This window comes from Leptonychotes weddellii, chromosome 7 (genome assembly GCF_054177405.1).
Source record: "Leptonychotes weddellii isolate Sample4059 chromosome 7, ASM5417740v2, whole genome shotgun sequence".
NCBI classification, from domain to species: domain Eukaryota; kingdom Metazoa; phylum Chordata; class Mammalia; order Carnivora; family Phocidae; genus Leptonychotes; species Leptonychotes weddellii.
In genome coordinates this window covers 23,042,520-23,056,923 of record NC_138375.1, presented here as the reverse complement: position 1 = coordinate 23,056,923, position 14,404 = coordinate 23,042,520, and the positions used below count along the sequence as shown (strand labels likewise).

Below are 14,404 nucleotides of genomic sequence, written 5' to 3'. Positions count from 1 at the left end.
AAGAGGATATGAAAACAAAGACTGAAGATTTATTTTCATGTAACAAATAACAGTCTATGAAAAAGAAGCATCCGACAAATAAAAATGGTCTGAATGACTATAAGCCTTTTCTGTAATTTATTAAGTCTTTGTAGATATATTAAATCATTAATAAAGCAGAAATGGAACAATGTTTACATGTTTAATCTCCCATTATTCAAATGCAATGGAATTTTTTTCCCTGAGGGCTTAAGAGGTAAATACCTAATTTTTGTTTTTCTGGAAATTCCATTTTAGCATGACCTTGGGCTCATCCTGGAGTAAAAATAAAAATCTGCTTAGCCCAAGAACCTACAGGACTTTCTGTGATGGTCTACTGGTCCCAATGTGGGGGGCCACCTGGATGCAGGGGAAGCTGTGACGACCTACTTCTCGCCAACTCTATCAATCCTGGGTAAATGCATCAAACAATGATGCTTCTGGGGCAGAAAGGGTGTTAAAATATATTCGTGCCTGAGAGGGTCTGTGGCCTATGCTGACTTTCTAAGATGGAAAGTATAACCCAGGGTCAATACTCGCTCTCCAGATTATGGCCAGTTGTGAAGAATGCAAATTCCAGATGGCAGGTCTCTCCTTTTTATAGGCATGTGGCTTTAAAAAAATGTCCCAAAGGCAAAAGATCTAGTTTTTTTTTTTTTTTTAAATCACCGTTTCATTTATATCTTCTTGGACATTTGACCTTGAGTGCAAAAACCAGGCAAAGAAACTCTGATATGTGTAGTCTTCAGACAGTCTAATCCAGAAATTCAATTTTACATTATTGACTTCAGTTAAGATGAGCAGAGAATAGTAGCCTCTTAAATGTTCTTTTTTTTTTCTTTTAAAGTCATTTCCAAATTATTTCCACTGTGTCCTAGGTCAAATGAAAGCCTGTTTGTTTGGACTGTATATGAGATTCAATCTCTTTTGGTAACTTAAACCTTCAAAATGATTAAGAGAACCAACACTTCCTAATTTATTCACTCTAGGCTTTCTGTGCATTCATAATTTAATCATTAGGAGAACAAGTCATATCCAAGTAGAGTATTACCAATAAGAAACACATTATAATCTTTTTATTGCCCTTAATTCTTTTTTGAGGGGGACCATAAAGTTTGTAGAAAATCATTGATAGAGACATTACTTTTTTCTTCTTCATTTACACCTTCCATCTACAAATCATGCGTCTCTGGGTAAGGCTTTATGAAGATCACTGAGATCCTCAGATGAAGGAACATGGTCCCCTGAGAGAGGGGTTATTTTAATTCCTCTCCTCTCATTAAATAGATTAGCTATGATTGCAGAAATATGCATGAAATAGACTTACTAGAAATTCTATTCACTGCCAGGGTACCATTTCAGCAGCCTGCAAAGCTGAACTTGATACTTCTTCTGTGCCCATTTTCTATCTTTCCAACTTTCTCTTTTATCCCGAAAGGGTGTCTCCTGGAGGGACTCAGGAAACCAATCAGAAACCACGTAGTAAGTTACTGCTTCATTAGGAACCCACAAGAGTATCTGCCAAGAGGATTCTTGGAAGGCACATGCTTACCCGAAAGAAATATCACTTCAAGAGAGAATGCTGGTTATAATGAAGGAGATGATTTGAGGCTAGAAGTGTACCCATTACCATTCAGAGTATACCACATCTGCTTTGCCTTTAGGGAAGACCAACCCTGACCATCGCAGCTGGATATCACAGTATCAGAGATTTCTGTGAAATTTCCAACCTTTACTGGAATTCAGCAATTTAATAATATAAACCCATAAAAATGTCACTGGTTTTGAAGTGTTAAAAAGAAAAGCAGATGCTTCTCTGCGTGGTGAATATCCTTCCTGTGTAATACTGAGGCTTGAATGTTCATGCTATCAGCTGCCACCAGGAATTCTTGGCCTTGCTGTGGCAATTCCGCTGGGGATGGTAGTGATAAATAATGATGCAGTTCAAGTACTTTATCTGGGCCTCATATGACTCAAATTATACCACAGAAGGCTTGAATTTTCCACTTAGGATCACTCAACTAGCTCTTTATTTAAGTAGGATAAAATGACTTGGATTTTTTTTTTGTTATTGTTATGTCCTCTGACCATTTATCATAATAAATGTGTTGGCTTCCAAATACAAGGCCATCTTAGATATATTTTCTAAGCCGTAAAAGCAACTTCAACAGTATTTCTTTTAAAATTCAGGTTCTATAATCAAACCAAAGCTTACCCGTGCCAGGCAGTCACTTGATTGGAAGTCTGTCTTCCCAGATTTTGAGAAGCGGCGTTTGTCATTGCTTGTGGGTAGAGAAGCATCTGTCTTTGGAATGCTATGCTCTGTCCCTCTGTCTGCTTCTGAACTGTCTAGATGGGATCCAGCCAGCTCCTTGAGAGATTCTGAGCCATTTTCTAGCTCAAAAGCATGACCATTTCCAAGTTCAGGGTCTGGGCCATTGTCCAGCTCAGAGATGGGGTCATTGTCAAACTCACAGCCAGGGCTGCTCTTGGGTTCTTCAGTGGCCTTCTGGGTAGACGGCCTGGAAATGACCCCAAACTTTCTTGCTCGTTTCCCCTTTTTCACAGTTTGATCACCCAGCTCCAAGGAAGGTGTCTCTCCTGGTTCAGAGCTGTTGCTACTGTTGCCGTTATAAGGAGAATGGACTTTGTGCTTGAAGCGGCGCAGCATGATCAGGTAGATAAAGCCGCCATTCCAGCACTGCTCAGCCAGGTAACTGCAACAAACACAGAGGTGCTGGTTAAAACCCTCAAAACATCCTTCTTGACCAGTGCATCGGGCTGACACATTCAGCAGCCCACACAGGACCCGTGTGATTAACACCCTGCCCAAGCAATTGAGGTACTAAGCTTCCTAAAGAGACTCAGTACTCCATTCTTTTAATCTACATAATTGCTGATGATAAAAATAACCCCCAAACAAACCAAAACCCCCAGGAACTAGAAATTACTAATGAAAATACCCTAGGGTAAGTAGTTAGAAATGGGTTTTTCTATTCACAGAGCCAATCCTAATATATGATTAAAAAAACAATAATTCTCCCTTTCCTCAACAATTTCTTACATCAGAATTATGCTAGCCTCCCATTCACATAGTTTTAAAATTAAGAAAAAAAATTTTAAGTGAACTATGCCCAGTGTGGGGCTTGAACTCATGACCCTGATATCAAGAGTTGCATGCTCTATGGACTGAGCCAGCAGGCACTCCTCCATTCATATAGTTTTGTCATAATTACTCTGCAAGTCCCCAGGGTGAAGAATAGCTGAAATCGATTGAGAGAAAAGTAAGGTTTTGCTCTTAGGATCAAAATATCTACTGCACAACAAGAACCTCTGCCTCACAGCATTAAAGTGATAAAAGAGCACAGCGGGGAGGGGTGTTGGCTGGTATCAAAATGCAACTGGTAAATAAGCGCTGGGAGGTGTACGCTGCATTAAATGAGCATCAGGTTCACTTCCTGATAATGGTTCTAGTTTGGGTTGTTCCTGGAACACAAGGAGTCTCATTTTCAGTCTGGGTATTGCATTAGGAGGAACCCCAACATAATGAAAAACATGCAGACATAGGGTGACGGAGACAAAGAAGGCTTTTGGAAACTGTGTCAACGAGGAAAAGTGAGAGGAAAGAGGGATCTTAGCTCAATGAAGACAAGCCAGGCTTGGTTGTGTTTCACGTACTTGAGGAGTGCCAAACACTCAGAAGCAGGAAATGATAGAAATGAGATGATGCATGTGAAGACTGACACACAATAACTGCTCCAGATCTTAAGGAATAACCATAAATAGAACATCAAAGGAGATAAGTCATTAGTGGTATTCAGGACCATGAAAGCTTTAGCAAAGAAAACACACTTGCTCAAAGTCAGGAAACCAGGCTGGGCTAGACCCTCCACTCATGTCACCCAAGATAAAGAAACACACACCCCAGATGAACCCAGGGAAATGCCTTCACCATGGAATGTTGCCACATTCTACACATCACCCGGTCACAAGCAAAGAATGTCAACAACCAAATCCTTAATGAGCTGGACCTGCTTCCGGTCTTTATGTGCCCCCAGAGAGGGGGGCCTGGGGCTTTGTTGCCTATGTCCTCAATAAGTGAAAAGCAGAGAACTTTTTCAAGTATGCCAAGCTCGCTGCTCTCCCTCCAGGCCTGAAGCTCAGACCTGAGAGCTGGGGCAGTTAGTATGCAGGAAGGAGCCAGGCTATAAGGAGAGGTGACCAGCTGTGTTTGAAATGTACTAAATTCTGGGCCAAAGCCATGTATCACTCATACCTAATGGTCAGGTTAATGCAATAGTGTCAGTCTCACTGAAGAAGAGAATAATTCTGAATTTTTACCATGGAGTAGAGTGAACAAGAGAGACGGGTCCTCAAACAACCACCAAAGTCAGCAAAAACTTTTCTTTGATCCCGGGCTATAAACCATGGTAATGAACTTACACATGAAAGCCAGGTAGATAAAGGTTACCACACAGACCTCGGGTTGTTCTGTGTAATACAGTGAAATGAACAGGTAAAGAGCAGTCCACTAGAGACTAGTAAATGAAAATTAAACTTGGTTCTCAGCACAATTTTTCTACAATGTTTAGATTTCATTTTCTTGAGTTGTGTATTTTTTTTTCTACCCTGGAAAAATCTCTGCAAAGGTATAAAATCTTAAGAGTAGTTATTAGCCAGGTTGTAAGGGTTTCTTTGAGCAAATCACTGCTCTTAATGTAAGACATATGCCAGATGTTCTGAAGAACAGTGTAGGGTAGTAAAAACAGGACCAGGGAGAGAATCAGACACCCAAGTTCTCATTTTGGCTTTGGCCTAACCGTGTATAACTATGGTGATTATACTAAATTTTCATCAACCTACAAACAGAGAGATAAAATGAAGTATATCCCTATAAAGGAATATTATTTAGCAATAAAAAGAATGAAGTATATGCTCTAACTTACGTGAAGCTTGAAAACATGAGGCCAGGTGAAAGATGCCAGACCACAAAAGGCCATATGTCACTCCATTTATAGGACATTTCCAGAATAGGCAAATCCATAGAGACAGGAAGTGGATCAGTGGTTGCCAGGAGCTGGGGGGAAGGGAGAACTGGGACTGCTAACAGGTACAGGATTTTTTAGGGGTGATGGAAATGTTCTGGAATTAGTGGTGATGGTCGTACAGCATAGTGAATATACTCACTGAATTGTATACTTAAAAAGAGTGAATTTTATGTGATGTGAATTCTGTCTCATTTAAAAAACAATAGCAAATATAATAATTCTGGCCAAGTTTTGAGTTACTTCTTTGAGTAGGTGCTCTGTAAGAACACTCTTTGCAGAAGAAGAAACTGAAGCTCAGAAATATTAGTTATGTGCCCAGGTTCACATAACTGCCAAGTGGTTGACCCAGGCCCTCCTGCTTCCCAAACCCCACGTGCACTGTACACTTGTGATGTTTCAATCACCCTAGTGTCCTCATCTGTAACATGAGGGTGTTAAAATGGGTCATCTCCAAGTTGCTTCTACATTTTAATAACTGTGAATGCTAGTTTCTTGGGAAGACTTCTGGGGATTAAAGGAGCAGGCCATCCAGAAGGTACTAACCCAGTGCCAAGGACAAAACAGCACCCTGGAACAACAGAAACATTCCTTTTTTATGTCCAAGTTGTCCTAGGTTTCCTGGACATTTACCATCAGTCAGAAAAAGATCCTACCTGGAGAGGCAATTCCTTTATGATTGCTTTGGGGATTCTATCTTTTGCATTAAAAACTCCAAACAATTTGATGGGTTCTGTGCAGAGACCTTCTTTTCAGTGTCGAAAAGGCAGGCCCATTGACTCAGAGCATAGGATCTTGGATATTTCTACTCTCATGGAAGCTCCAAGAGCCTTGTGACTGAGATTATTTTATTCAGAAATTTCTACAGGGTCCTTGCTCAACAGTATTACAAAGCAAGAGGAGTTTATCTTCAATTTGGCACCATCTCCCCATCGTCGCCTGACTTCCTAGCAATAAATAAGGCTCTGACACCTTCAGGGAACTGTATGACAGGTTATTTTATTCCTTCCTGGATACTGAACCTTCTAAGGTCATCCCAAAGACAAAGTGTAATGAATGAACTATGGATACCACAACAGCTTGGTGAGAAGACTTTTAGGCAGGGGGTAGTTTTCTTGTAATTCTTCCAATCACCTTATATGTAATGCCTCCACATTCCCTATCCATCCGTACTGAAATGACTTACCTAACTTTTCCAGCACTTTCCTAGCTAATTCATACTTCCAAATCTCTGTTTCTATTCAAAAGAATTCCTACCCACCATTAGACTCTTTAGACTTCCAAGTCAGTCTTTGAGAAAGAAGAAATGGAACACAATCCTGGTCCAGAAAAATAGGTCTCCTCTTCAACAACAACAGGTAAAATTAACCTTTCAGAAGCTTCTCTACCATATAATTACTTTTTGGTTTCTCCCCAAAATTTGAAACTGTCCTCTGGCATATGAAGTTATTAATTCAATTAAATTAAAATGTATTTGATTTTGACCATCCCAGGATAGTCCATATCCATATGGAGCATATCCAGAAATGAAGTTCCAAATTCTAGCCCAGAACCCTCCCTCTGAAATGTGTTGAGGTTCCTCATTTCACTTGGTCTTCGCAAGCACCTTTTGTGACTAAATCCCTTCCCACCTCCCTTTCCCCTCAAAATGTGCTTTAACCAAAAATAAATAAATAAATAAATAAATAAATAAATAAATAAATAAATAAAGTTTTGAGCACCTCCTCTGTTTCTTGATCTTCTATCCTAATTCTGGAGTCTGGGCTCTTCAGAGGTGGGAGGCCTAGGAAGGGTCGGCAGGTGAGGTTGGGTGCTAGGAAAAGCTAGAGGGATAAAGCTTCCTGGAGTTTAAAGAATAAGGACAGGCAGGGAAGAGATAAGAGAGAGGCAAAGACAGATAGGTGTTAGAAGGCCGACACACATTATTTGCCCATGCCCCAATTCTATCAAAAGAAGGCTTGAGGCAGCTGTGCAATTTTGAAATTCTAGACTGTTTTGCCAACGATCTCAGAAGAAGCAATCTCCAGGTGCCTTTGAAAATCCTCTTGGGCATCTGGCCATCAATTATTGATGCCTGGTACATAGTGTGAACCCACAGAGGGGTGTTGCCAGGCAGAACCATTGGTGTATATGTATGTGTAATTCAGAGTAAGTTGGATCACCACCCCTGGGCATTGGCCTGTAGCACAATGCCATGAAAGCATTGTATAACTCAGACAACATAAAAGAATTCTAGAACTCAGACTTTTCTGCAAAGCAGACATTCTTACTTCATCTGAGTAAGTCTGGTCCCCAGCACAGACAATAGGAGAACAAACACTGATGGCAAGACGTTTCTAGATGAGTTCCTACGACCGGGTATGAGTTTTACAAAATGGGACTAACTACTAATAGCCACTCTGTCTAACACACAGGACGAACGGAGATCAATTGTTCTTGCCCATGACTGCCTCTTGCCTAAGAAGCAAGGGGGAGGCTAAGAAGCTGTTTGTTTTCCTTTGAAAACCTGCTAAGCCTAATTAACCCAGAGGGCTGTCTGAGGTTGTAAATCTGTAGGTTCCCAGAGGAGAATGGGTTGAGAGGAAGTGTTAAATATATACAGATTAATTTCCCAGTGAAGTCTTGGCTGGGAAACGGAGGGAGGCAAGTTCGGACAGCTCTGTAGGAGCAGGTGGGAGGATGACAAACATTTCCTGGAGAACCAGATTCCCCAAGGGCAGTCTCTCTCAGGCGCTGCCTCCCAGCTACTTGGTACTTCAGGCTTACTTCTCCCCAGTTCCACAACCTTCCCTGGAATGAGCCGAACTTTCTTTCGGGACTCTGTAGGCAGAATTTTTGGGCTGTATATTGTGCTGAGAAGAGTGACTGCTATCCGTGTGTGCTCATATAGCCATTTCTGAAAACAAATCCAACTACTTCTTTGCTAGGACAGCCCCGATTAGGTGGAAGAAGATGGGGCTCAGGTACCAGTAAGGCTCTGAAAACAGACCGGAGTCTAGGCTTAGAGTATAAGTGAATAGAACACCGTATTCCAACTGCTGCGTGAGGGAGGTGACTGATGCGGCCCAGTTTTGCTGATTCTCACCTCCCTCTCCAGCATCAACAGCTGGGGGTCAGCAACTCTTTCCTCTTCTCCCTCATCTGGAGTTAAGAACAGAGAATATGAATACAGGAATCCGTTCTCTTGTTACAAAATCTGTATTTAATTATTTTTTATCAGACAACTTGGATTGGGAAACAGAAGTTGATAGTGAAGAATAGGGTAAATATTTATTCAAGAATTTTTTCTGAACTATGATACAATATTAGCCATTCAAACCCAACCCAAATTATCAGCTACCAAAACTTGCCACCACCACATAGCTTAGCGGTAAAATTTTTTTTTTGATTTTTTTTTATTCTTATGTTAATCCCCATACATTACATCATTAGTTTTAGATGAAGTGTTCCATGATTCATTGTTTGTGCATAACACCCAGTGCTCCATGCAGAACGTGCCCTCCTCAATACCCACCACCAAGCCAACCCATCCTCCCACCCCCCTCCCCTCTAGAACCCTCAGTTTGTTTTTCAGAGTCCATCGTGTCTCATGGTTCGTCTACCCCTCCAATTTCCCCCGCTTCATTCTTCCCCTCCCGCTACCTTCTTCTTCTTTTTTTTTCTTAACATATATTGCATTATTTGTTTCAGAGGTACACATCTGAGATTCAACAGTCTTGCACAATTCACAGAGCTTACCAGAGCGCATACCCTCCCCAGTGTCTATCACCCAGTCACCCCATCTCTCCCACCCCACCCCCCAGCCGTAAAATTTAAATCATACCCATCTCTACAGCAGGACAGATATCCCTGTTGCCCTGAAGGGAATTGGGCATATTAAATATGCTGATACTCTGGCTACTGCTATTTCTATGAATAATAAACTGTCTTTTATCTTTGGTCAAAGAATCTCATGCTTTCTGTCCACATTCATGAAACTGTGGCAGGCCAACTTGGTTAGCTTACTAGTAGAGTAAAATCATAGGTCTTGACATATAGCAGGAGAATACACAGGGTTTATAATTGGAACTGCTCCCCAACTTTGAACTTATAGCAGGAGCTTAATGATATATTTTTTTCTTGACACCAGCGACTAAGAAATAAAAATAACTATGCATCTTAAACAAACCAATACTGAATCTTTAAGGCACATCAGATAGAGGTGAAATATACTAAGAGGAGTAAGAAAGAGGGTAGGTGTTCTACACTCTGATCTACAAACACTGATTAAATTCAGTGCATCACCTCAAAGGCAGAAGCCACATTTGTGTTCAGCAGTGTTAAGTGTACTCCCTTCCTCCCTTGCCCTACTGGAATTCCATTTCCTGCAACCCCTGGCTGTAATATCCACTTCTGTGCAGAAGCAGAGCTGGTTCTCTTTCTGTTTCCTGCTAAGAGCTTCTGGATGTAAAGGGATGGGGGTGGCGCAGGCACAGCAGAAAAACACTGGATAAAAAGCAGCTAAATCATATGATTAATGGAAAAAATTGTTTTGATTTCCTAGCAATAAGGTATCATTGATTTTCATATTTATCTAGAAATTCACTTCTCAAACTAACAAGCATGATTTAAGTAGCCTCTATGCTAGGATGCACTACACATTTTCAACTCCAGTATAGATTAACAGCAAGGAAGCAGAGCTTTGGTCCTTTCCAACATATAGCAACAGGTTTACAAGAAGTTCCAGTTTTCTTCAAAGGTTTTCATGCATCTTATTTCTGCACAAATCAATAAAAGGTTTTTTTTTTTTTTTAAAGATTTTATTTATTTATCTGACAGAGAGAGCGAGAGAACACAAGCAGGGGGAGCAGTAGAAGGAGCGGGAGAAGCAGGCCTCCCGCAGAGCAGGGAGCCCGATGCCGGGCTCGATCCCAGGACCCTGGGATCATGCACTGAGCCGAAGGCCGACGCTTAACCATCTGAGCCACCCAAGCGCCCCGCAATAAAAGATTTTTTAAAGCCACCATCTACCTTGTTGAAAACAGAAACTCAGAAGCTAAATTAAGTAGAAAATGCCTGATCAGTGATGAGAACAGGCCTAATAAAACATACTACAGAGATACTGGCCCTTAAAAGAGAACTTGCAGGCTTCTCTTTGCAACTGATTGCATTTCTTTATTAAATTACTGTGAGTGAATCAGGGTTTCTTATAACTATATGAGATCAACTTGCAGCCTATATAGAATCAAATCAGAACTCCAGCCTTGTAGCTTGGCTAAGTCATCCTGATGATGGTCACATTTTCCCTGGGGGGCAGAAGGAATGCTGGGAAAGTCAGACTTTGCTGTGCATGAATGAGTCAGTCGCACCTCACGAGCGGAGTGATGAGCTCAGAAAATGTACATGGGAACTCATCACTTTTTTCTTTTATGACATAAAGCTGTTGTTTTTGTTTATAAAATCACTACTTGCTCATTACAAAATCATTCGTTCATTCAACAAATAGTTATTGAGTACCTATTATATGCCAAGCACTGTGACGCATTTGGGGGTACAGCAGTGAACAAAACGATGCCTGTCTTTGTGGAGCTTACTATCTAGTAGGGGGAGATAGGCAATAAACAATAGACCTGTCAAAGCATCCAACTATATCATATGTGAGAAGGTGAGACGTGTTATGGAAAACAGAAAACACTGAACAGGATAAAGAGGATCAAGCATGCCAGGAGTTGGAAGAGCCAGGTTGAAATTTTATATTCTGCACCTGAGGTGGCCCCACTGGGAAGAACACACTGAGCAAAGACTTGTGGAAGATGAAAGAGTTGGCCGGGCCACCGCCTGGGAGGAGATTGTTCCAGATAGAGGCAAGAGCCAGTGCAAGAGTGGTAAACTGGAAGCTGGCCTGCTGTGTTTGAGGAATAGGAGGGTTTGAGACAAGGTGCGAGCAAGGAGGAGAGCAATAGGAGGTAAGGTAACAGGGACTGGTTTAGGGAAGGCTGTAAAAGCTGCTGTAAAGACTTTTGTGGGAAATATTTTTGAGCCGCAGAGTAATGTGATATGTACTATGTTTTAAAATGATCCCCTTTGTTTTTGTGTTGAGAATAGACTGGGGTGGAGACAAGGGTAGAAGGAGGGAGACCAGATAGAAGATCATCTTCAGAAATTCCAGCCGGAGATAAGCTCAACTTTAGAGTAGCCGTGGGGATGGTAAGAAATGGTCAGAATCATGATCAGTTTTGAAGGCAGAGTAAATAGCCTGTGCCTTTGGCTCTGACAGAGGGTGTGAGAGACAGCGAGAGGTGGTGTATGGCGTCTAAGTATTTGGCTTTAGCAACTGGAAGGGTGGAGCCACCATCACCTGAGCTGGAAGAGCAGTCTTTTGGGCTTGGGGCTCTCTGACCTAGTCTGCATGCATAGATCCACTCTGGAGTTAAGCTCTGGACATGCTGAACTTGAGAAGAGGATGTGGGCAGCTAGATATCTAAATCTGGACTTTGGAGCAGAGGACTAGTCTGGAGAGAGAAATTTGGGAGATGCAAGACTATTTCTTTTTTTTTTTAGATTTTATTTATTTGCGAGAGAGAATGAGAGACAGAGAGCACGAGAGGGAGGAGGGTCAGAGGGAGAAGCAGACTCCCTGCTGAGCAGGGAGCCCGATGCGGGACTCGATCCCGGGACTCCAGGATCATGACCTGAGCCGAAGGCAGTCGCTTAACCGACTGAGCCACCCAGGCGCCCGATGCAGGACTATTAATAGTATTTTAAGACCCCAGAAGATAAATTCCTTTGGGTAGATTTTCTGGGTCCAAGGTTCTTGCTGGTCAAGAGCATATTCAAGGGTTTCCTATGTAATTCTAAAATTCTAATCTTTCCTCTTGAAAGGGGGTAACAATTTAGAATCCCAGCAGTAGTGTCTTAGAGAACTGTTTGTTCCTGAATATTGTCACTTTTTAATCTTTGCCAGCCTGATAGTCAAAACCTACCTCATGTCATAATTTGCAAAGCAGTGATGACTAGTGAGGTCAAAATTCTTATTAGTCATTTGCCTTCTTTGAAAATTGCTTACTTATGCCCTCTCTGTTTGTGAAGATCTTCATATTTGTATCCCCCTAGCATGGTGGCTGTCACTTAATAAGCACCATAATAAAAATGACCGGTCAATGAGAATTTCTATTAAAAAATTCTTTTTAAAAAAATGACTTTATGGAGGCACACTTTGCACGGCAAATAATTCATCCATTTCAAATGCACAATTCAGTATTTTTAGGAAATTTACCAAGTTGTGCAACCATCACCATAAATCAGTTTTAGAACATTTTCATAACCCCATTAAGATCCCTCATGCCCATTATGGTTAATGCCCATTCCCAGCCCACCACTTTCTGTTTCTACAGGGCTGCCTCTTCTAGCCATTTCATATAAATGGAAACATATAATATGTGGTCTTTTGTTTCTTGCATCTTAAAAACAATTTCTTTTTACTAGGTTTTTCATCACCAGTCTTTATGTCCTTCTGCATTCTCTCTGCCATTTACTCCTTACAAAAATCTTGATTCATGCAGACATGCCCTTTTGATGATATCTCTCTCCCTTTCCTTCAGATCATACCTGATTATCCTGAGGAGATAGCCCTCATGGGACCTGCTAGCACCTCATCTATCCTGTCTCATATAGCCACCACGCCTTCCAGTTTAGGCTATGGAAAACCCTGGTAGCCTCTCCTACCTTTAAAAATTCTCATGCGACTGCACTTAAGTGGAGCACGCACTCCTTCTCATTCGGTCTCCTAGATTTTCCCCCACTGTTCCACTGTTATCATAAACCAACTCTGCTTCAAAAGGAAATCTTTCTGGGGCGCCTGGGTGGCTCAGGCAGTTGAGCATCCAACTCTTGATTTCGGCTCAGGTCACAATCTCAGGGGTATGGGACTGAGCCTGACTTCAGGCTCTGCTTGGTGGGGAGTCTGCTTGAGATTCTCTCTCTCTCTCCCTCTGCCCTTCCCCCTGCCGCTCTCTCTAAAATAATACATAAATCTTAAAAAAAAAAAAAAAAAGGAAATCTTTCCTCATTAACAGTAACTAGGCAAAAGCTCCAGATACCATGCTAATGTAGTAGTATATAATATGTATCATATGTTAATATATTCATGTTACTTCACATTCACATCAGCAGCATTTCATTTTTAATTTTCTCCATGTTATTTTTGTCCAGGCCAGATTACCAGCACCAGATTATTATAAGACCCAGAGTTTTTTCTGTACTTCCTTTGCCTGGATTGGTGTTAATGAACCTTCTATAGCTCCCCTATCCCTTGCTCCCTGGCCAGCAAAAGACACCTCATATCACAGAGGTCTTTGCTAGGATGTGCCCCCGAGAGCTGAAGATGGGCCGGCTCTGAGACACACAAAATGCAGGGATGCCCTCTGCCTGTCTTGAGTTTTGCCTGATGTCCAACTTCCCAGCCTTGCTAGGTGCATTTCCTATGGCAATTCCTACACTTCCCTCTGTGTGGCGCTGCCCTTGGCCTTGCCTTGAAAGAGCTTTGATCAATGCTCAAGGATTACTGAAGCCAGACCATGTCCTAGAGATTATGTTCAATTTGTTTTCCTGCTTCAGGGCCACCAAGCCCTGAGAAATGTGTCAAAGATGACGCAGGGACTCAGTTCCATATTGCCCTTGCCTCCATTTCCAAGTTCCTCCATGATGAAAACCACTGAGAGTTATGAGACTTAGTGACACACATTCTCCCTTTCTTTCCCTCTTCCCTAAAACCAACCAAATCTGAGAGTTCACAACAGCCAGTCATCCACGAACTCTCACACTGCACCATTCAAATGGAAGCCACCCTCTTCCCCTTCCCCAGAGGTGATACTAAGAGAAGGGGTCTGTGCATCTCAGAATGCACATGAAGCTACTCATACACTCATTCAAACACTGATGAAATGTCTGGACCCTCCAGTTCCCTCCCCTTTCAAGTGGCTCCAGCTCCATCTTGAAACAATTTCCTCAGTTTGCCTCAATCCTTCCAGGGTCTGTTCCATTGGCTTGGCCAGAGCCTGCCCTCACCTCACGCCAAGGCTGGTTTCACTTATGTCAAAACAGCTTCCATCAAGATAGTGGGCTTCTTTTCCAAATTTCTTTCACTGTTTTGAAGTCAGCAGAGAAGACATACTTAAGAAATTGCAAAATGAGTACCTCAGTCGGTGTGTTCCAGCTAATGTCATGCACTGTTCTTCTCTTGAATCTCTTCTATACAGTGTACTGGGAATTTTTTAAAGATTGATTTTTTTTTCTTCTTTTTCTTTCTTTTCCAAGGCTCTCTGGCAGGCAGAGCTGGGCTGGACAGGTCTCATAATCTGCAA

The 14,404-nt window shown here is 41.8% G+C and overlaps 1 protein-coding gene across 7 annotated transcripts in view; it reads right to left on the bottom strand.

The window, feature by feature from the left end:
• The window catches only part of PDZD2 (PDZ domain containing 2), a 340,075-nt gene that overhangs the window by 87,984 nt on the left and 237,687 nt on the right, over nucleotides 1-14,404 (bottom strand). For all 7 annotated transcript variants that reach the window (XR_014146865.1, XM_081825945.1, XM_081825946.1 and 4 more), the window contains one exon: nucleotides 2,234-2,735. Coding sequence is in view for 6 of the 7 variants with exons in the window: in XM_081825945.1 (XP_081682071.1) it covers nucleotides 2,234-2,735 (502 nt within the window). In the remaining variant the exon portion in view is untranslated. The remainder of the gene's footprint in view (nucleotides 1-2,233; nucleotides 2,736-14,404) is intronic.